Genomic DNA, 23,833 nt, shown 5'->3' on the forward strand with positions numbered 1-23,833 from the left:
TCTTATGGGCACTTAGTCACTTAAAGTTGCTTTACGTGCCGACCTTTGAGTTAGCATGCTAGTAGCAGCTAGTGGATCAGTGGTTTTTTAAAAAAATAGATATATATAAATATAGAGTTGTGTCTACGTACTCTACTTCCTCTTTCAAAATAAAAGTTTCTGGTTAAATAATTATAAGCGTATTTTTTTATATATATCGTTAAAATAAATAAATACATAAAACAACAAATAAAAAGGACAAAGACATCCATCAAAAAGCATATAAGTGTTTTTCCTGTCATTTAAATTGGACTTTTAGTCATGTAGTAAACAAAATTAAATTACACATCCTGCTTTAAGGCCATACTAAAATAGTATGATAATCTTTTACTCAGTAGCCTATGGACCACTACATATAAAAAGGCTCCTTAGATATCTAACTCGGAACATTAGCTTCATCTAAGGTGGTGAGGCAATTATCATTGAAATTTTTGAACAGCATGTAACTACGTTAATTTCACAAAGTCTGAATGTTGTTACCAAAACCACCAACATAGATTATGTAAAAAAAAACATTTGTGAAGTAAATGTTCTTTACATTCACTTCACAATGTAAAAATCATTACTTTGTGAAGTAAGCATACTTAAATGTAATGTGATCCTTATCTTTTTAATCAAAGAGGAAACTAAAACAGACAATATGTTAAAAATAAGAACTTTTGCACAATATTCTGTGTTTTAATTTCCTTCTTTCACGTTTTCCTACAATTTGATCATAAAACAGAAGAATAACTATTTCAAATATTTTTAAAATATTTTGAAGGTAAACGGAAGCAGTGTCATGTCGTCATATCTACCTTGACTTGGTCCTCTCTCGTCTTCCTTAAAACCCACTGCCAGTCGCCCTGGTCGATCATTACCCTGCCTAGCATAGCAGAGAGCAGTCAGCCAGTCGTGTCTCTATCCGAGGCCGGATGGTAAAATCCAACCTCCAGCGGATCCTAAACAGTCATTGCTTTGCTCGCGAGAAAGAAGGAAAACAGCTGCCCTTTACTACCATGGCGAATTTAAGTAGCGGTATCTGTGACATGATTGGGAAGTAAGTAAACATGAAAACGTTGCTCACGTAGCTAAGTGCTAACAGTCCTGTGGGGGAGGGGTGGCTAGGCAGCAGAGCTAGCGAGAACAGAAAAAAACGGAAGTAACGGCATTTAACTGTATGGTACCTAAAAGTCCATGTATTATTAATCATTATCATCCCTCGTGGTTGTTTCGGTTTTGAGGTTAAAACGAAATTTTTTTTTGACTATACACTGCTTTTTTGTGCCTCGACATTCAACTTGAACGGTCTTAAAGGTGGCTATGGACACCGAACAGTGTTGCGTCACGATAGCGATCTGCGCTAGCAAGCTAACCAATAAGCCACAGCTCATCAACCCGTTAAGTGACGCCTTTCTTTTGGTATTATTTCTCTATTCAAAGAACGGCAGTAGTATTGCGCAGTGAATTTAAACTGAAACTACGCACCAACAATGTCTCGTATTTCACAACTCCAATTGACGTAGTTGGCGGTCAATAAATTCACTAGCGTAATGTATTTAGTTAAGCGTCCTAGATGGCCTGTTAATCTTCAAGGTCTGACTGAACAATGAAGTAAATTAGATTATTTCTAAAAGAGCTGTTTGTTCCTGAAAGTAAAATAGCGGTATTTTTTCTGTCTTACGGTTTAGTCAGTTATTACACAACTGATTGATTTTTTATTTTTTTTTTTCTCCCCCAGCAACGTGATTAGATTAGTCATGGCGGTTGCCAGAACACGTTATGTTTCATAATATCTATAAGTAAAGTCCTCTAATTTGTTATGTAGATTTACACTTGTGTTTACAGTACCTCAATGTCAAAGGGGGGAAGGGAGGTTGAGTTGTCAAATATAAATTTTAGTTTTAAGCAATCATTCCTGTTTTATATTGTAAAAGGCAGCCTTGAGCATTTGACTTATTCTCCTCCTCCTCCTCCTCTCTACGGCAGCTTGTCCCTGCACTGTAGTAGTACCCGCGGCCCAGGGCCTCTGTGGTGCTCCTGATGCCCCTCTCCCACCCCTGAAGATCCCAGGTGGGCGAGGGAATGGCACACGGGATCACGCTCCTTCAGCTCGGCCGCTCTACTCAGTAAGTCAACAAAAGAAAAAGCTAAATTTTGCAAAAATAATGGATGTGCTTATATCTTTGAACACATTTTAGAACTAGTGGCCTGTCATTACTTCCAGGGTGATTAAAGTTTTTATATATAGACGTGTGCGTTTGTCCTTGGACTCTCTTTTTGCATTAATCTCATGCTACTTGTAGCTCTTCTCACTAACCTTACTTAATTTCAGGATCGAAAATTGACAGTAACAGAAGAGCCTGCAGGGAATGGGCGCCCGGGGATACTCCACTTCCAAAGCCGTCCCACAGCCACAAAGACGATACAGTGGGATGCTGTCCTGAGCAGCAGTGCACTCTATGTGGAGGTACCTCTTGACCCGCTTCCAGAAGGCAGCAAAGAGAGGTGAGAGCACAGCTGGAGCCTTGAAGCTGGTCTTTAATTACGGGCATTTATTGTTATCTTTAAAATAAGTCTTGTACTGTTAAGAATTTAATTCATTTTTACAACAATCCCAATTGTTGTCTGACAATCTCAAAAACTGACAGGATTATTGTGATGGTTACATTTATGGTTGTTCTCTTTTTTTGCTTTCATATCTATAAATTCAAAAGCACAATTAAATGTCAGTGTGCAGTTTGATTTTTAACTTCTCACAAAATGTTGTGATTACTTTTGCATTGTTGGGCTGAAAAAACCCCTCAGTTGATCTCTTCCCTCATCTACATTTCTATTCCTGTTTAGTTTTGCGGCTCTCCTGGAGTATGCCGAAGAACATCTGAAAGTTGATAGTGTGTTTGTCTGCTTTTACAAGAACAGAGATGATCGTGGTGAGTTTCATTTGAACGGTTCACCTCTTTGTGTTCAAATTATTCGTTTTGACTCGATGTAGGTCGCTGCCATTAGCTCTGAATGTTAACGTACCGTCCCTGACTTGTTTTTGCAGCTAAACTGGTGCGTACCTTCAGTTTCCTGGGCTTTGAGATCGTGAAACCGGGCCATGCCCTCGTCCCTCCTCGACCCGACGTTTTCTTCATGGCCTATACTTTCGACAGGGACTCCTCAGACGATGAGTAGTCCTCCAGACATCTTCTCCTCCCACTGATACGTTTTCGTGCTCCCATTATCTTACAGTTCCAGCTTTATTTACATGCATAGCTGTTTTGTGTTGAAATCCTGAGCTGTAGCTTTCTGTATAAAAGTACTCACTTATTTGTGATCAAGGGAATGTGTAAGCTGTGTATTTTTGGTTTCCAGCATCAATATATGTAAGTTAATCTGTTCATAAAGAGTTTTGTCCTCTTAAAATTCTTTGCAGTTTTAATAGCTTGTCAACTCATTTTATTTTGACAGATTTTAAGGTGGATTTTTTTTTTCATTTCTTGAATGTACAACAAAAAAAAAATGTCATCAGTTTTACACTCGGGTACTCCAGTTTTCTTGTTAGGATTGGCTGAATTGTTTATTTAAATTTTCTAAATATTTTCTCTCCAGACTGAATAAACTCATCAGCGGGACCAGCTTTCTTTTGTCACAGTAATATCCTTTGTATTAATCAGCCCCAAATACTGGTACTTTCTAGCTGGATAGTTGAACACTTTATTCTAGATGTGGATTAAAACAATTGAAAGCCAATGCATGTGTATGAAAGTAATCCAACATACAATTGATTTAATGACTGACAGCACTTGGTGAAACCGAAGTAAGTAATCCAAATAGCTTTTGCCCCCCCACCCTCCCTTTCTGCCACATGTATCGGACAATATTGTAGAATTTTGTTTTGAAGGTTGGAGATAAAATGCCGTGGTGTTACTGGAATAGTTTCTCTTCTGGCATTAGCATTCCTTTAACTCTTTTCATGATATTGAGCATCTCCTGCATAGTGGTACCTGTTGTGCTTCTGTGATAATAAAACAATGAAAGCATTTCTCTTGTACATTTTGATTAATTTCATTGTTTGCTATACAGCTACTCTAACAGAGGACAAATTTAATAATATAAATCAAACAAGTTTGTAATATAATTGGTATTGAAATAGTAAGCTTGATATGCTTTGTTTTGCCACCAGGGGGCTGCAGAAGATTAAGAAAAACATGACAGATTTTAAGATGAGAATATTTACATTACATTGTGGTTCCTAAAATGGGGATGTGAACATTTTCTTTGACTGGTCTGACCTATTGCAAAATTTTGATTCTCTGTACATGTGGATTATTGCAGATATACTCACTTCTTTTAGGGTAACATCTAACTTAATTATTTGAACAAATCTAAATTGTTTTAAGTCTTCAGAGCACAAATCTGTACCATCTCCATATTTCATTCATATGCGATATAAATGATTTAGGCTCCCAAACATTGGCACTTGGGGGACTCCATAAGTAATTGCTTCTTGATTTCTTGCTTAAATTTAGCAATTATACCAAGACCATTTTTTATTTATTTTTTGACAAATTCTTTCTCCATTTGGTCTGCCTGGTGATTCCCATAAATCAATGTTTTGTTTAGGTTTCAATTAGCAAACTAAGATTTTTACTATTTAGTGTTCCTCTGGAACTTGAGTGTTTTTAAATTTTATAAGATCTGTAAAAAAAACAAGACATTTTCTGGAATCCAAATATTTAATTGGTACATATCAAGTATTATGACATGTATAAAATTTCAGATCACAATATGAAGCAATGAAACTTTTCAGATTGCTGCAAATATTTGAGGCTGCCGACAAAACTGATTAAAACGGAACAAAAGCAGCTAAGAAAAAAAAACAAAAAAACGTAGAAAATCAGAGTACGGACAGAGATAACAATAAGCATTCTAGAAAACCTAAATGTGATTGCTCAATTTTTTTTAACAGAGTGCAATAAAAAACAAAAACAAAAAAAACACAGCACTGAAGCCAAGCGTCCACAAGACGTCTAGAAGTTAGTACTATAAGTTCACGGAGAGCAGAAAAGGGGCATAGGTCACAGCAGAGAGAAAGGAGGGCTGTTAGCTAGCCAGTCAATGCAGGAAATAAAATAATCTCAAGATAATGCACATCACATTGAGCTTTAAAGACTGTAGTATCATTTGTACTTGCATGTTACTCATACAAAAAAAATCCTGAATGACTGAACAGAAACGAGGACATCACCATAAACAAACAGCCTGCTGATGAACAACCGGTCGCTGACTTGCATATGAACAGAAGTGTGTGCGTGAAGGCTGAATGAACAAAAGTGTCGTAGATTCAGCCTCACAAAGACTTACGCGCTGGCTATTAAACATGGGCTACATTTTCCCCAAACATAAAAAAAAACAAAAAACTGATCTGGTATATTATCTGAACTGCGGCACTGCAGGTGACCTCTGTCCACGTTACGGGTCGGTGCAGAAACTCTGCCTCTGCTCTCCATCACATTTGATTTGGTTCCCATTTAACCTGCCAACCTGGGACATTTTAAAGTACCATACAAGCAGACACAAATCTCAGTTACAACAGAATAACCGATTGCGTTCAAATTTTCTAATGTATATAAAAAACAAGACACCTAGTAATATTTGATGATTCGATGCAGTGGGCAAAGATGGCGACGACAGAATTTAAACATGTAACACGCTATGGGTTATAAAACTTATAAAAATGTCTAAGTCAATGTGACTCAAAAGGATAAAAAAAGAAAAAAAAGAAAGATAAGATCTTTACAATGTACGGCAGGTGTATTCTTACAGCAATTAAAATGAGTTAAGAAGTAATTATTAGTTTTTAAGTGCATGTTAGTTAAGCTTAATTTCGGACAGTGTGAGCTTTGTTTATACCTATTTTTTTTATTTGGAAGCCAATGGACATACGATGCAAAGTTATTATTTTGGGCAACACATTTTTCTAGGATCTGTGCACATAAAACGTATTTTTTTTTAAATCGTTTTCTAGTTATAAATCATTTTTAGTCTGTACACCAGCAGTACAAAAAAAAATATGTTGTGCCTCCTATTGAGTTTACCTACCAGTTAAGTATTTTAAAATAAGTTTGCATTTGTGATTCTTGAGTAATATTTATCCTAATAATTTTTTCCTTTGCAATGTCAGCAAAAAAAAGTCTGACATAATGAAATAATCAGCAGCAGGGAGCTTTCTGTTTTAGGTATTTTTCGAGACAGAACTCATGCAGTCTTGCAATGAATTCTGTTGGGACGTAGTCACTAAAATCAGTATATTATGTAATATTTAAGGCCACAGAACTGCTTTTCTGATCGGCTCATTTTAGATCATCTAAAAAGTTAATGACCACATCAGTGCTGTGATGGAGCTGCTCTTTGGTCGGACGCATCCTGTCTGCTGTTCACACTTTGCCTAAAATCTAACACGCAGTATCCACCTGTTTTAGGTTTATTCTGTTATAATTAGGGAAAAAAAATGCTTAGACATGCTGGACTAATGTTGATATAATTATATGTGAAAAAACAAGACAGGGTGACCAGACATTGCAGTTGTACCAAGTACGTAGCGAAGCGGTTGCTACGCATTGGTGAAAGTTAGACAAAAGGAGGCAAATTCGTACAAGGGTAATTAAGTTGTGGAAATTAAATAACTCACTAAGTATGTGGGGGGTTTTTTTACTTCTTTTGGCAACTAGGTATTGCATATTTGTTAAGCAGAAAACAGCTGACTGGCAAACTCTGCAGATAGCCCGACTCATTAACCACCTAAAATTGTTCCTTATATCTAAATTAGTGAGTGTTTATTTTTCAATTTTTTTGCTCAAGTCTGCTATAGATCACATTATTATCACAGTAGGAATAACTGTTCCAAACTGAAGAAATTAAGTCATATTGTACCCTTTTTCTTCTTCTTTTTTTTTTGTTTTGTTTTGTTTTGGTGTAGTTAATTGGTCAGGCTATCCGCTGGTGTAGCTAGCCTGCAGTCAGCTGCGTAATAGATGCAAATATTTTTAAAAGACTACATGTTTCTTTCTTGTAAGACAGGATGTGTATAAGTTTTATTTCAGCCAGCTATTAGGCAGTGTGTGCGGTGCTACAAAATAATAGACAACTAACCAAATGATTTTAAAAGTGGGGCATATCTTCATACCAGGAACTGGACCATGGCTAACACTGACAAAGCTTATGACACTAATCCATCTCTCCCTCTTTCAGGTATTAAAGCTAAAGGTGTCCAACGGGTCAAACATGCATTTCTTTGTCACATATGGTCAGTAAATGGGGAGGAAGGGGTCTGCATTTTGGCAGACTCCCTGAGCCTTTTGCAGTGGGTTGCCCCACAAAGACAGTACAGGGAGTAGAAATGTGCTGCCTTTGCAAAACTGTCAATCTGAGATGCGCAATTTTCTGGCTGGAATGTGACAAACGTATCCACATCTGGCTGTGCGACTACTTATGAAGCTCCTTTTCAGAAGCCAAAAGCTCTCCAGTAGACATTTATCGCAACACGTCGAAGAACGGCAGAGAAATATTTGCTGTGAACATTTTGATCAAAATAGCTATGAAAACGGTCTGACTTGTTACCTGGTAACATCAAGGACAAACATAGGCTGGCCTCTCAAGATGCCACTGCGGGGGAAAAAAAACCCAATCAGAGCATTGGTGTGGTAAACGAAAAGAAATATCAATGGGTATTCTTCTGATGGCCAAGAAACGCCTGCTCCATTTCATTTAGAGTGGAATCTTTACCACGAATCACCCCTTTACTTTTACATTTAGTAGAAGAAAATTAGAAGCAGCTCTTTATTTACGTTTTCTACTCCCATGACCTTGGTGAAGCTTCATTTATTCCTCTTAGCTCAGTAGAAAGAAATTAGACGATTCCAAGTGACACGAGCACCAAACATGATGCAGAAAAATGCACCAGACTAGCCTAGAAACAAGCCTACAGCACGAGTCACTAATATAGTGCTTCATTTTTATAAAATAGTGTGTAAAACTCCTTGCTTTGAGAATCTCTCACTCACACTTGCCCTTCTCTAGCACCATAAGCCGCCAGCTGGCAAGGAAGAGAGTCCTTTCAATTGCCTCTGCGCGTTTGTGTAAAACTGCATACATGGTACGTAAAATGCAAGCAGGTTGGCAGGAATTTAAACGTTCGCTTTCAAGCATGAATGTGCACCCAAACAATGTACTGCTTATTAACAGAGCCAGCGGGCAACATGGAAGAAAAAAAAAAACAGCAAAGGAGAAAAGGCCTTGATGGGCCTGTGGGTGAGGGGGGCTTTTTGTGCGTTTGTTTTTGTGCCCACGTCTTGTGGCTGGAGTAGCGAGGTGAGGCAACGTCCTCTGTCTGAATTTTTCAGGCTGGTGATGCAAATGGAGACGATCCAAGTTCAGCAGATGAGGTCAGTCTCTAACTGAGGTGGTTTGTGTGTAAATGATTGTATACATAAGATGGCTGTAAATGCAAAATACAATTGCCCGTGGGTAAGTACATTATGTGAGTGCAACGCGTTTCAAAGTGGAGCTTCTAAGTACATGACAGTATACGAGGGTGCGCAGAATGGATGCTTATGTGCATGTATTCTATCCACACGTGTAAATTGGATCTCATCGGCCCTTGCTGTAGCCGGGAAAGAACTGGTCGAGGAGAATCTGCAGCTTCTTGTTTTGGTTCATGACATAGTCTTTGCCCAGGTCGTGGCGGCAGGCGGGGCAGGTGTACACTGCTGCCCGAAACGACCGCTGCAGACAAGTCTGAGGACACAAGAGGCCAGGATGAGAATGGGAAGCTGGATTTTTGCAGAATTTGCATACAAATAACGTCTAGTGAAGGTGCACAGGGTGAATACCTTGCAGACATTGTGTGAGCAGACGGTGGTGATGGGCTGGAAGGCCAGCTCCTGGCAGCAGACGCACATGAAGATCTGCTCCAGCTTTCGCAGGAAATTCTTTCATGGAAATAAAATGTATTCAGGTTTACATCTCAGACATTGTTAGAGCATCAGATACAGAATTACCAAATAAAATAAAGGAAACACTTTCAAAAAGCTTGAGAGATTAACTGAGGTTTTCCCAAACCTTTTGAGGTTCCAACCCAAAAATATGACAATGACTTTCCTGCTCCTTTACTTTCTCTGGCTGATGAAGAGCTTCCTATTTATCTACTAAGCACGTCAAGTAAGAACATTTTTATTATTTTCTTTTGTTGCAACAATGGTTTTTGGCAATAAAACTTTTATAGTGGGCCTATTTATTTTCCCTTAAATGGTGCCACATTTGCAAAGACAATGCACTTGTGAGCTGAAAAGCAGAGTTGGGTATGTGGATTGCACCCATGAAGCACTTGCTAAACCCTCTTTGCCTATTCTGCTTCTTGATGTTCTTTGTTTGTTTGGATGATTTAGGATTCAAGAGTAAATAATCATAAAATAACACTTAAACAATGGCAGTTTAACAAGTTATCCGTTAACAAACTGAGGCCGCAGTTGTGAAAGAAATGTACACAACCACAACAGCCTGGTACATTCTCTTCCTGCTGGCCACTAGCTTGGTCAAACACAGCTGTGGGACGGCACCTCTCCTGTGCGTTTGAGCATGCTGCCCCACATCATCATACTGCCTCCACCAAAGGCTTTTGGCATTGGCAGAGGGGAATTGGCACATTTTTCTGGCTTCTGGATTTTTCTTACAACTGTGGCACCATTTAGAGGGAAAAGAAAGAAAAAAAAACCTGGTCAGCGCAAATTTTCTTTTAATTTTGTGCTAAGTTAAGACGTTTTTATACTCGCATTCAATCATTGTTACCAGTAAGACACTAAAGAAAGATTATATGCCAACATTAACACTCATTTAACCACGTTTTGTTTTTAAATCTTACAGTACTGCTGAGCTGTGTAACACCGACTGCTCTCGCTCAAACATACGAGGTGATGCCAGCTCTGGCTCCTGAAACAAACAACGTCGAAATGTTTTGGTAGTTATACCGGTCCCTCTTTAATGTGCTCCATGGCTTCATCCCAGAGCTTCCTGTTGGTGGTGTCATCCTGGATCAGCTGCTGTTGCTGCTCGGTCAGCTGGAAGGTCTCCTCTATCTTAACACGTTTGGGCGGAGGCTCGGTTTCTGGTGACGATTCTGATGAAAACAGCGCAATATTTAAGGAGCAGAAGCTAATTTTGCAGAGCAAAACACTTCATACAGAAATAAAACAATGAAAGCAGAGTGTAATTGTAAATATGGAGGTTAGTGACGATATTACAGAGGCATCTCGAAGAGGTTTTCAGTGATCACGCTGCTCTCGCTCACCTGTCCACCTTTTCTGACCTGCTTTGAGGAACATCTGTAAAAGCACCCACCAGTTTCTCCGGTTGTCTTCTGCTCTCCGTTACTTTGTGGTGCGTCCTCTTGCATCTGGGCTTCTGGAGGCTCATCCCCCTGCTCTTCCCCCTCTTCCGCTTCCTCCTCCTCCAAGCCCTCCTCCTCCTCCTCCAACTCCTCTTTCGTTTTAATCTTGCGCCTCCGTGGCCTCCCCCTTCCAGGATAGTGCTTACCGCGACCCCCACGGCCAGGCCTAGCACAAGCCTCCTTCTTTGTTTTGTTAGCCATGGCTGCCAAATAGCCTGGTGGGTACTGGAGGAAAAGATATTTAGGAGAATGTTTGTTTTCTGTTTGTTCTGTGCTGCTTACAGATTTCATCCGTTTTTGGTCATATTTAAATATCTATCCTCATCAAACAAATTTTTTGCTCTACAGAAGAATATAACCAAGATTTCAAATGATGATTTCATTTATTGAGGGGAGAAAAACACCTCTATCCAAAGCAACCTGGTTTTATGTGGAAAAGTAAGTTCACCTCAAAACCTGAAATAACTTTAAATTAAAGGATTTTGTCCCACAGCAGAATTCATGTTTCATTCATTCATGTCAGCTGTTCAAGCCCGGGTTGGCTTAAATAGCTATTCTTTTGATTTAAAAATGACTATTATGTATTTGCTCTGTTTATCTTTGTCTGATATATAAATTTGTTTGATGATCTAAAAATTTAAGCCCGGCAAAACAATATTTACTGTAAGTCTATTAACTTTTTAAAATCAGAAATCTGAAGTTGCTTGTACGTCGAACCTCATGCACTGCAAAAGCAGCAGTCTCACCTGAACCGAAAGGCCCAGTTTCTTTATCCTCTCCAGTCCTTCAGGGGTCCATGGAGCCGGCTCCAGATCATCTCGTCTCAGGAGATACCGCCACACCAAGTAGCCACACTTTCCGATCTCTGGCCAGTACTTTACCACCTACAGACCACCGCAATACCATACTTTAAACCCGTAGGGGTATCTGACAGCATCTGTAATTAAACTACACGCACTAGAGCCGTAGTAGCAACGTCACATCATTTTTAAGGCACGATCCCACAACATACCTTGTAAATACCATCATAGCGGTTTCCTTCTTCTGGAGCGTATTTGCTGATGCGTCTACCTTTAGAGCTGCGTACCACTCTCACCGGTTTTCCAGCCCGCCAGTTTCTGGACTCGGCTCCATCTTTGTCATTCAGTGGCGCATCGCAGTTTAAGGCCAACGCCCTGGAAATTAGTCAAGTGAACAAATGGAAGCAGAATGTTTAATTGAATCTCCACAGAAAGCTATTAAGAGTATAACACATATTTTGGTGCTGCACCTATTCATGTGAGTCAGCGTCTGGTCAAAACTGTGCTCTCCGATTCGTTTGTTTCCTGAGAGGTCGCGACCCCCACTGCCGGTGTAGGTGAACTCGTCTCCCCGGTCCTACCACAGATGATCACACACACACACACACACACACACACCATCAGAGATGGAGCCAATGAGACTTCACTGTGGTTCCCGTGCGGCTGAACAGAGCAGCAGCAACAGTGAAACCCACCACTTCGTCCTCAAAGCCCCCAGCTAACACCAGCGAATAGGAGCCGTCGTTGCTGCGGCCGTGGATGCCGCCGACGTGCGGCCTGTGAACGCCTGCCTCGCTCACCTGAGGAACGAAGCAGACGTTGAAGGGCGAAAAAATGACAACGGCTTTGTTTTTCTCATTTGCAGCTTTCAACACGGCCAACCTGCACTCTGAATTTCCAGGTGGTTCCCACAGGAATGCCAGGAATAGGTCCGTAGTGGTTTGAGGGAACAATTGTGCATTCTTTAGTGCGCCCCACGCAGGCCATACCCTGCAATTATACCAATAAAAAGTGCTTTTCAACATAATCAAACAGTAAAACAGCGTCTTGTGTTGTTTTTTTTTTTTTACATTTCACCTCAAAAGTTCCCTTACAACAGGGTGATTAAGTATGCCTAAGTGGCAACATCACATTAGGGGAAAGCTATTTATTTAAAGGTTTAAGAAAACGTCTGAGTTTTAGAAGGTTTGCCTTCAGAGTTAGCTGCTACAAATGAGTTTTAAAGTGCGACAACAATAAAATAAAAGTGGTTTATTTCAAGAGTTATAGAGACGCTAAAGTTTTAAAGTCAAGTATGAACACTGTGTGACTCAGCGTACTTAAATGTGCCCGAGTGCATAAGGCGAGCTGGTTTCAATTAGCAAAAATAAAAAAATAAAAAACACACATTCTGGTAAAGAAGGGAGTTATTTTCCATTGGCTGTTCCAGGAAAATGGCTAAGTTGTGCCTAATGGCATTGTTCACATTACACCATGGAGAGGAGCGTTGGGGAAAATTTCCAGCTCTGTTTTTGTAGAATTTATGTGAGCACAGAATGACTATTTTGTGGAGTTTCATATTTTGGATGTTGAAAAATTTGATAAAATGACAATTCAACATTTATTTTTCTACTTCCTCAATTAAGGGTAATCCATTATTTGATAAATGTACATTTTGGCATCTGAACCAGATCTGCGTTCACACCCAAACTTCTGTACTCAGTTTTCCCCCCATAATTGAAAGCAAATTTCATACTTGTCCAGGTTTTCTGGAATCCTACAAAATGTGTCTGGTGGTCTGAGTCTGCTTTTACTAGAAAAAAAAACTCCACGCTATAGCTGATAGTGAGGCGAATCTTCAGACCTTTCCTGAGGCTAACAGAGCAGCTATCAGTCCACCAGTATCTTGCTCCCCTCTTGGTGCCATAAGGTCTTACCTTTCCCCAGTCCCTTTGACTCTCAGTGGTAGCTGAAGGCATTTTGGCTTTCTTCTTGCTGGCTTTGAGTTTTTCTCCTGCCTTAACAACTTCGCTGGTGTCATTTTTACAGGTTGGGCAGTACCTGGCAGAATAAAAGAAAATCACTTCCTGCTCCGTCTTCAATGCTTCACAGGTATGTAAAGAGTTCAAAAGGTCAATAGAGTAGCTTCTTAACCCCTTAGCAATAAATTCTATATACTGTGTGGCGTCCTTTTCTCTAATAAAGATGCATATAAACTCTTGAAATTAATGTCTAATGGCTATTGCCATTAAACATTAAGTCACAGAAATCTTGCGGTAAAAAAAAAGTATTCAGCAGGGAAAAAATCTCATATTAAGGAACAAATATCTAAGAAAATCATCTGTGTCACAGTTATTGTAAACTGAAACAATTCTTTTAAAATAAATGTCACTAAAGCATTGCTGTTATTCACACTTCAAATATGTTTTTTCCTCAGAGTGTGTAAGAAATCCAAATTAGTCCACCACTTCCTTTTTTGCTGGGGAATAAAAATCAGCGTTCGATTACTTTTACACACTCTGCAGAAGAGGAAAGATAAGAAAACAATCAGTTAAAGTTGTGTGTGTTGATGATATCTATATTAAATGATAAATAGCTACTTCCCCTAAACTGCTTAGATTTACATTCAGACTGCTTATTATTAGTTCAAAACAACAGGATGTGTGACAAACAAGATTGTGTGACGACTTAAGTTTAACTCGTGAGGTGAAGATAGTAACAGAGGTTAAAAATATATCTCCATTCAAAACTCACTGTTCAAAGGGCAGCTGCAAAGCCTTAATAAAAACTATTTATTTAATAATTTTGCATAGATTGCATGAGGGATAATGTTTGTGGCGGGAGCATTATCCGTGTCTGTTCTAGGACAGACACAGAAATTCAGGAATTTATCTATGTGAGATGTAAAAAAGGTGGACTTGTTTATAGGACGGTTAATGCAAACCTATGTAAAAAAAAATTTAAAATTAGCAAGTTCAAAATGAAGAGAAAAAAAAAATAAGGAAAACATATGAACAGCTAATAAAGGTACCAATAAATATGCAGAGATACATCAATCGTTGTGTATATGCATCGACGAGGTCACTGCCTCATGTAAAAGAAAATTAAATAAGTATAAAGCTTAAAAATGAACAGACGTAGGAAACATACTGGGGTGATAAAACTGGAATCTTAGGAATTTCTCCAAACTCATCTTAAGTAACAAATGACAGAGCAGCTAAAATTCCTTCATCTTTTATCTATTAACTGCAAATCCTGTTTTGGTCAAACTCTATAAAAATATATATATATATTTTTTAAGCATGTTTAATTGTTTTGATTTCTATTTTGATTCTCTCTTTTTATTTTTCTCTATTAAAGCCATGTACCAAAGCCAGAAAAACAGAAAGAATCTGGAGCTAAAGTGGTATTTCCATAATTATTTCTATTTATGCTTTTTTTTACTTACAACAAATGCCAAAACAGACATCCTGTTGTACTCTCAATTATATTTAGCAGAAATTCAATGTATGAAATTAACAGCGACCTGCAGGCGCATTACCCAATTATTTAAAATTGATTTTACCATCAACCACCTTTGAATTACTGTGTTAATACAATTCAGCCCATAAACTCCATTTAATCAGTGGAATGACTGAAGTGGCGAAAACTTGTAGCTGAATGTCGAGCTGCTCTCCGTCGCTCTCTCACCAGTCCTCGTCATCTGGGATGGTGGCCAGCGGAGGGTTGAGGCAGTAGATGTGGAACGCCATGTTGCACTCGTCACACAGCAGCTGCATGTGAGCGTCCTGCTTCCCGCCGCACACGCAGCAGGAGCAGAAGCGACACTCTGCGTCGGGGTCGGCCTTGCAGTGCTTGCACTCGGGTCCGCTCTTCCCTTGAGCCACAAACAAAATGAAAATCACCCATTTTCTCATATTTAGCACCAGTGATAAACACGGCGCTTGCTAACGTATTACTCAAGAGTCGAACTTTTATATATTGAGTCGCATTACAACCACAAGCCTCAATGTATTTGACACAACACATAATTGCGAAGTGGAAGTAAAATACGTGGTTTTCTTTTTTTACACATGTAGTTCTGAAAATATCAAATGCATCTACGCCCCTTTACTCAGACGCTCACAAAAATAACTCAAAATGAATTTGACGCATCCGGAGCTATTTTGCAAAAAACAGAATTGGTATAAATGTCAGTTAAGTATTAACTAATGGGGGTTGAATAAAAAAGCATGCAACACTTAAAGTTTTTTCTTATAGGTAACCTTGACAAATATATAACTTGGTACATCCACTTCACAATTACACACCACCAATCCCAACAAGATACCTTCAAGTTTGTGGTTATACCTGACAGAACAGCGGAAAAGTTTGAAGAGCATGAATGCTATTGAAAGACTAGTTCATACGTTTAAACTGTCCGTCTGCACTTGAGAGGGGACGAGCTCCCGGTTTCTCCACCTGGTAGATTTCATCTAAAAACTGAACTTTACAATCTCCGATCACATCTTCAGGACCGCTGTAGGGGAAGACACAACAGCCCAGGTGGATAAATGGAAACATAGCAGAGCAAAACGCAATCCAGCTAAAATCAAAGCAATCAATCTCATGATGCGAGACGCTCACCCCAGGAGAATATTAACTCGGAGCTCCTTATTGGTGCGAGAGGTTTGATTTATGGCCACTATCTCTGCATCGTACCAGAAGCCTCTTTCATCTGGGGTCTCCATGTTGTAGTTGACCATCACCTGCAGCCCCACCTGCAACTGGTCCCACCGCAGCAGGGTCCTGGCACGGGGCCTTACGTCCACGGAGCGCATCTCTACGACACCGTTCTCTGGATAGCTGCGAAACAGTGGAGGTACAGTTTCATATTTTGGAATTTTTCATGAATATCAACAAGTATTTGAAAATGAAGCTGCTATAGTCATTTTCTTTGGGAATGACATGGAGTTATTGACAAGGGGTTCCCAAAGTGGGAGTCATAAAATCATTTTCAGAATCATAGTGGCGTGACCATACAGGTGCATGGGGGGCCATGCACCTGTATGGTATATACAGGTGCATATACCTGTATATACCGAGGTCACTCGTATATGCATTTCACTCTATACAATAATTTTTAACTAAAGAGAGGGAAATAATATGTATATTTGTGGGGCCGCTAGGCTTTGGCACTATTACTTTGGGGGTCAAAGGCTGAGAGGTTTGGGAACCCTTGGGCTCAGGGAAATATTAAACCTACCATATATCAGTTCATATACTTGTTGAATACCTATTAATGTACAGTACAGACCAAAAGTTTGGACACACTTTCTAATTGAATTCAATGAGAAGGTGTGTCCAAACTTTTGGTCTGTTCTGTACTATAATTTGTATTAATAAAAAAATTATATTTTAGGGATAGGGAACCAAAAATGGCTCTAGTCCAGGTGTCCACACCCTTGTAAGTCCAACCCTGGTGACCATTGACATCATTTCTTATAGAATTCAATACATGACATTTAAAGTCAATATTTTAAGCAAATTAATCTAAAACGGCCTCTATGAAATATAACAATGTGTATTTTGCAATAGCCCTATCCCTGACCCTGCCTAAAAGTAGTTGCAGCAGTAACTACTAGCAACAGCCAGAGAGAAAAGACAGTAAACACAGAGCACTTCATGTCTTAATGGCTCAGGGCAACAAAGCACAGCACAAGGCAGAAACAAACGGACGTGAACAGCGTCTGTTTAACAGTGTAAAGCATGAAGTTAACGACAGATAAGAGATATGAACCGTCCTCTGGAGGACCATGCAAGCCCACGCTAGTCTGCAGAGTCGCATAAAAGGTCTTAAGAAAGAAAGCTGTCTCTAGTAGGTGTGGATTTGAAAAGGAAGACACATACGATTATATAATACCATCAACGCAAACACATGGCACCCTAGTGACTTGAATAACCCTAAATGTTGTCAAAAAACGCTTCAGTTACAGTGCAGACCAAAAGTTTAGACACAACTGTGTGTCCAAACGTTTGGTCTGTACTGTACTATCAAAAAATGCATGTTGTGTCTGGTAGCGTCTCTGCAAATTTCAATGAGTTCAATATATAACTTTGTGAGACATTTAAAGATCATTAGAATTTAAATAATTTTTTTTTAAATACCTAAAACCTTACCAGCTGAAATGTAAATCTCAGTTTTTATGTTTCATATTAAGAACATTTTAATATTAGACAAATGTAGGCCAAGTAAACATAAAAAGTAGTTTTCGAATAATAATGCACTACATATGTTTTGGTTTAATATCAGTAGCCACACAGGCCTGATTATTGTCTGAGCTGCACAATATAAAAATCATGTACACAGAATCTGCCTGGCAACAAAAAGTAGGCAAAAAATAATAAAAATAAATAAAGCTAGAGCTGCAGAAACAATTATTATGAGATTTTAAAGTTAATGTAGAATGGTCAGGTAAGGGCATAATGCTAAAAAGAGAAATGTATCAGGGAGAGAGAAAAGAATAGAAAGTAAATATCCTTTATTGTCCCACAGTGATTAAATTCGTTCATATTTAAACTAAGGTAAAAAAAATAAATAAATACAAGAGGATATTGTACAGCCCTTTCAAATAGCAACAAATCAAGCCACAATCTAAAGGAATTCATGAGAAAAAGTCTCTGACCACAATGAGAGCCATTATCTACCAATAGATAAAATATGAAGCAGTGAGGAACCTCAGAAATGTGCCTCCTGTTACATCTGGTGCTAAACTAAGCCAGGATTTTAACAAAAGATCATTATCAGTCAAACACGCAACGTCAAAAATGTATTCTTTGAGGGGCAATTAATTTTTGCATCCACTTAGTAAATTAAATCATGATTGAAAAACTGCAGTTTGAAAAAGTCAGATTATCTGTATGGTAGTAAAAATAGATTTATGACGACAAAAGCAAAAACTGGAGAAATTGCTAAGATGACGTATTTTCACATCACTGCAGTGCACCTCTTCTGAAAAGTTAATCTTTAAAAAAAAAAGTAATTTATTACATTTAAGACTTTTTATGACTTTTAAAGACCCAGCAGACATCATGGTCTTTTACTTTATACAAATTATCTTCTCTTTTTAAATAATAGATTTTACACATTCAGGTCATTTTAGGTGACAGAGCTAACGCCACTTAAGGAAACATAGCTGAATTGTTGTTAGCTTTTTAAAATCACATACTGTAGCAGCAGGAGAAAAAAAAATCCAAAGGATTTCACAACAGTTGTACAGCTATATTGTGCTTTGTTCCTGCCAGCAGGATATGACTGAGCTTGAGTCACCGACTATACAACTTGAACTCCGTTTCTGGGAAATATTTCAGACAGCAGTAAAGGTGATGTGGCTAAAGACCATCAACAGCCAACATAATCAAACACACAGTTGTGGAAGGACCGAGTAAAACACCCACGCAGATTCACTGCTTCTGTCAGATGGCGGTTCTGAAACATTTTGATCACACTTAGCTGGGTAGAGAGCGCCGTTATGTTGTGCATTATGAGTTCACGTAAACTTTACAGACTTGGTGGTGGGGGAAGGCTGCTGTGGAGCTTATTACTTTCAGCAGAGTCAGCTTGGCTTCTTAGTGTTACCAACTAACACCCTGCCACCCCTGTTGTTAATTCTTTGTGCAACCCTGTCTTTGCCAACAGAACTGCACTTAATCGCCTCTTACACCATTATACAGTTGGGGCATGCAGAGAGGGATCTGACCGCTCCACTGTGAACAACCTCTCCCCATCATTCAGAAACATGGGTCCTGTCTTATGCTGCATTGTAGGTGCGACATGGTCATGGAGGAAGTTTTATTTAGTGTCTGGTTAATAATTTCTGGGTTAAAGTGAGCAGAAATTATTATCCAATATTATCCAGTATTGGATAATATTATCCAGTATTGGATAATACTGGGTCTTTCAGTATTATCAAACTGAAAGACCCAAGAATGCAACATATTTCGTATTCTGGGAGAAGCCTCCTGATTTTTATTTGAAATACTGTGGCGTTTCAAAAAATGTATGTATGTATGGAGCAGCCAGTCCTCGACATGGCTGTCACATGTTCGAGTTGCCCACTTTCCTATTTGTTCACTCAAATAAAGGTCAATAAAGCCTATAAAAACTTTAAAAAAAGAATTAAGAAATATGCCATTAAAGGTTCCCGGGCTTTTCAGAAATGAAGAAGGCACACAACATTACAGATCGTCCACCATACTTAGTAAGAAGCATCCAAATGTTCATTTTGGGTTCACATCAGACTCATAAGCAGTGTTGAAGAAAAACTAATTTCACAGTCATGTTTCCATTATGGCTTCCTGAACTTAATTACTCTGAACTATCAATCTCCTTTATGGGTTTGTCCTCTGCCGTAAACATGTGTCGCAAATACCAACACAGATGAGCCTTGCTTTAGTGGAATGTTCTCATGTGTTTCCCATTTTGACGGACACCCCTATCTTTTTTGATAAACAGGAAGTAAAAATTTGCAGATTAAAACAATCAACTTTAAAAAAAAGAGTACAAAGAAGTATCTTCCTTCGCATATTTAACAGGAGGTGCTGACAGCGAAGGGTGTTAAATCAATAAAATTAAAGAATGGGGTTCAAGTTAGCCACAAACTGAAAGATTGCTTCATTGCCAACATAAACAATATGTTGACGATGAAAGTTTCTGCACTAAATTAAAAGACGCAAGAAGTCTGCATATATAGACAAATATAGTCTGTCTCTAAATATTGTTTTCTACAGTCTGCAGTGATACCGAATCAACCCATTCAACTCTGGTAAAATAATTACTTTCCAGAATATAATGACATTGTGGTCATAAGATATGCCCCTCTCGCTGAAGAGACTTTTTTTTCAAGCAGCTTTAAACTGACTAATGATTACCAGCGGACACTGAAGAAGAGTTTCAGAAAGAGCATACTCCCAGAAAGTGGAGACCGGGGAACGGATTTGCGTTTTTAGGGCTAAAGGATTAACATGGGTTTTAGAAAAGGGGGTTGGGTTGAAAGCAGACACACAATCACACACAGACACATGAAAAAATTAAACGGGCAAAAAAACCAACCCAAAAATAAAACACAGACATCCACTTTGAAGCACAATTGTACTCAGCATGAGCCTGAGCTTAATGCCACACAAGCTCTCACCCAGGAATGAGACACTAAATTAATTCATAGCCAAAACTATTAATCAAAACTGAAAGCTCTTTTTTTCTTAATCATTGAGTTTCATTCAAATTTGAAAATACTTTATTGGTCCCAAAGGGGAAATTAAATTGAGTGGAGTTGAATCAAAAGAATCAGTGACCACCAAACTAAAAAATATTCTGATCTATTTTAAGGGTTTTACAGGCAAAAACACAACATAGCATAAAATAAAAGCATGAAATTTAGCAATGTCGTAAGGAGACATTCTGAGGGAAATTGAGAACGAACATTCAGTGTTATTAGCTGATTCAAACTTTATCAAATTTAAATGCAAAGTTTTCTTTTACTGGACATATTTCCCAAGGAGAGTTTTGGAAAGAGAGAGAGAAAATGAAAAGATGAATGGACTCCAGATGAGTCAACTTGGTATGTTACCAAACCACTGCAATAAAACAGACTATATCTGAACACAAAACCAGGAAGGTTTACCTCTGACTGATTAAGGTTCCCACCGAATTAAACTCTAAATTTACATGTGGGTTCTTCAGTTGGACTCCAGAAATTAATTCTCAGCGGCAGAGCGAGCGAAGACTATAAAACATAGCAACAGAACCTTACACAAATCAATTGGGCTTGTTTAAAAAATGTCATTCAGGCTTATTTTTGGTTTAGTACATTTTAAGGCAACCCACATCTGTAGCATCAGGGATTTGTCAAAAGTACATCCACATTGTTTTCCATTGACTCACATCAGCAGTGTCTGATGCTCCAAGGCACAGCACTGATCCCTTCTGAACCTGTTCTACCAAGGAGCATCAATGCTTCAGATACAAGCTGGTGTCCGATACTCAAACATGCATTAATAATAAGCTGTTTCTAAGATTTGATAGCCGTTTGTGATTTTACAATCATCTTCAGTAGAACTTTATTTTAGCTGTGTAGTGTCAGGATAAAGGCCTTCTGCAAAACCTTTGGAGTTAAATTTCTATAAAGTAATTTTTTGTGGACATTAAATTAAAAGATAAATTTTGTAAATAGAAAAATCCCCACAGAGTTGCCTCAATAGAAAAGATTAAATATAGCAAAACACTGCATGGCAGTCAAATAAAAACAGTACTATAAAGATAATAGGCTTACATGATCACACAATGCATCAACATTTATACATTTTATGGGTCTAACTATTATGTTTTAGGTAATCTTACATCTTGTAATAAAATTACTTATTCTTTCTTAGAGTTTGTATGAATGCAAATAATATTAACTTAATGTATGTAATAATTCTAATTTAAATTCTGTTTTACCACTTAGAAAAAAAATATTTCCAGCTAAAACTATACAGCAAAGTAGACTTTCTAAAGGTTATGTAACTCGCCTCTACAGCTCCTGTCCCACATGACCTTCACACTTTGAGAGTGTCGATACTGAAGAGGATAGAGAGGTTCTGACGAGAGGCAGCATACTATCTGGAGGGCAAACACTGGTTCCCTGAAGGATCTATTTTCAACAAATTTCCAGGATAGAAAACCCACATGGGTACAAATGTTTGACTGCACAAAGAAATCAACAACTCGGTCGTCCTGACTCATGTATCCGGGAGCTTCTCGCACGGTTCAAGGTAATCTAACACTCAGACACGGTGGCTTCAGACGAACACTAGAAAAGCTTTCTAATAAATTCCAAAAGCCATGGAAAAGCACTTCTGTTCAGACCAGAGAATAGCACGGGGAAAGGAAAACTATCATTTTGGAACATTTTGGTTAAGGCAGCTCCTGCCAAACAGTTTGGCAGATATTCACAGGAACTAGAGTGCAGCCCAGGGCTAAAGGGTGGAGGGCTGCTCTCCAATTGTTGCTCTCAAGTGCATTCCATGCAAGTGGTATGTTGCAGCCACAACAATACTTTAATTTGGCTAAAATGCGCAATAAACCATTCTTGGTCCTTAAACAGAGAAATACAGATGCACTAAGCTAATTATATTGGATGAATATATTTATTACACACATTTTAAGCAGTCATAGCAGAAGGCAATGAATGTTCTTGCAAGAAAATGCTAAAAAAAACAAAAAAACATGTTAAATTCAGAATTTCAAAGAAACATTTTTGCTTCCATATATTCTTATGCTGAATATGTTGCAACAAATAAATCCTACAAAAAGGGATCCAAGAGAAGGGCCAGGAAGAAAAATCTTAGTTAAAATAAAATAATAAAGTACTAATGCTACAACAAAAAACTGCTTTCTCAGAGAAACTCTTAAATAAATGTTCCCTCTACACACTCACCAGTCTCGTTATTGTAGATCCCTGCTGATTGAAATCAGGAACCAGTTAAGGTGATATAAGGATCTTCATTCAACAGATCCTTACTTTAAAACCACATTTAGCCTCAACAGATTACAAGCGCTCACATGAAGTGCACAGCTTTAGGATTGATTGTTATCCAAGATGACTTGTTGCAACAGGAAAGTGATGGTCTTAAAATTACCCTCAAACACTTTTAACACACCTAAACTGCCTCATTAATCCAAGATTTTTTTTCCCCCCGGATATTTTTGCTGAAAAGTGCCTGAATGTTGCAGTGACAATATCAGCTATCATTAACCGACATTTTCTGTATTCTTGTCTTTCTTTTCTTTTTTTAATTCATAACAATGTGTTGAACTTTCTTTGAGTTGTAAGATCTCAGTCATTAAAATCTATGTCAGGTTTGGGCAATGAAAGTCCATCTGACCTGCAAAATATGGAGCCAGTGGATGAAACTTAAAATTTAGCTGATGAATAAATATTGCACACAGGTGGTTCTCTGCAATTGCAATACAACACACACTGATACTGTAAGCATGTAACACTTGACTAGAAGTTTGGCCCCATGCAAAACAATAAAACTTTAAAATATAAATCCTCTATTCAGGTTTTTGTATCAGGGGGGAGCTAAATTTCAGCATTATAATCAGCTTAATATTTCAAAACATTCTCATGTGTGGACATTTAAGAGCCAAACGGACATCTGGCATGTCTCTTGCGAAGACAAACACAAAGGAAAACTGAAGAAAATCAGAGTTTTATTCTTCAGTTCTGACTTTAGTCTGCAAGCATGTTGGTGGTATAAACTAATTCATGCTCTCTCAGCAACTTCCACTCATATGGATGTTCAATGCAATTACATATAATGTGGTGCATTTCCAACAAAAAAACAAAAATAAGTAAACATTCGATTTTGTCCAAAGGGCAGCGAGTTTTCACTCTCTTCTCAGTCTGCTTGGAATTTGAATTATCACAAAAAGCAGCAGCACTGCCGAGTTTTAACATCGTTCACAGCAGGGTACTTAGATCTTGAATTGTTTATTATGAATTTGCTTTTAATAAGCCCCTTTTACTCCGATAACCCTGAATAAAATACACTGCAACCAATAATCACCTGAGTAGTTAAG

At 38.4% G+C, this 23,833-nt stretch overlaps 2 protein-coding genes across 2 annotated transcripts in view; one reads left to right on the plus strand and one right to left on the minus strand.

The window, feature by feature from the left end:
- Positions 1-867: 867 nt before the first annotated feature.
- oaz1b (ornithine decarboxylase antizyme 1b) lies at positions 868-4,046 on the plus strand. Its single transcript, XM_044096255.1, is given in 6 exon segments — positions 868-1,078; positions 2,008-2,059; positions 2,061-2,147; positions 2,354-2,526; positions 2,866-2,951; positions 3,068-4,046. Coding segments are annotated over 6 exon segments (654 nt in total). The 5' UTR covers positions 868-953; the 3' UTR covers positions 3,199-4,046.
- Positions 4,047-4,721: 675 nt separating this feature from the next.
- The window catches only part of LOC122819491 (E3 ubiquitin-protein ligase UHRF2-like), a 34,901-nt gene continuing 15,789 nt past the window's right edge, over positions 4,722-23,833 (minus strand). Inside the window, exons 4-16 of the mRNA XM_044096254.1 lie at positions 15,856-16,074; positions 15,639-15,748; positions 14,920-15,106; positions 13,167-13,290; positions 12,133-12,240; positions 11,946-12,050; positions 11,721-11,827; positions 11,463-11,625; positions 11,197-11,334; positions 10,402-10,675; positions 10,032-10,180; positions 8,898-8,996; positions 4,722-8,802 (exon numbers count right to left, since the gene is read on the minus strand). Coding sequence (XP_043952189.1) covers positions 8,656-8,802; positions 8,898-8,996; positions 10,032-10,180; positions 10,402-10,675; positions 11,197-11,334; positions 11,463-11,625; positions 11,721-11,827; positions 11,946-12,050; positions 12,133-12,240; positions 13,167-13,290; positions 14,920-15,106; positions 15,639-15,748; positions 15,856-16,074 — 1,930 coding nt within the window. The 3' untranslated portion in view covers positions 4,722-8,655. The remainder of the gene's footprint in view (positions 8,803-8,897; positions 8,997-10,031; positions 10,181-10,401; positions 10,676-11,196; positions 11,335-11,462; positions 11,626-11,720; positions 11,828-11,945; positions 12,051-12,132; positions 12,241-13,166; positions 13,291-14,919; positions 15,107-15,638; positions 15,749-15,855; positions 16,075-23,833) is intronic.

Source organism: Gambusia affinis, linkage group LG17, assembly GCF_019740435.1.
Source record: "Gambusia affinis linkage group LG17, SWU_Gaff_1.0, whole genome shotgun sequence".
NCBI classification, from domain to species: domain Eukaryota; kingdom Metazoa; phylum Chordata; class Actinopteri; order Cyprinodontiformes; family Poeciliidae; genus Gambusia; species Gambusia affinis.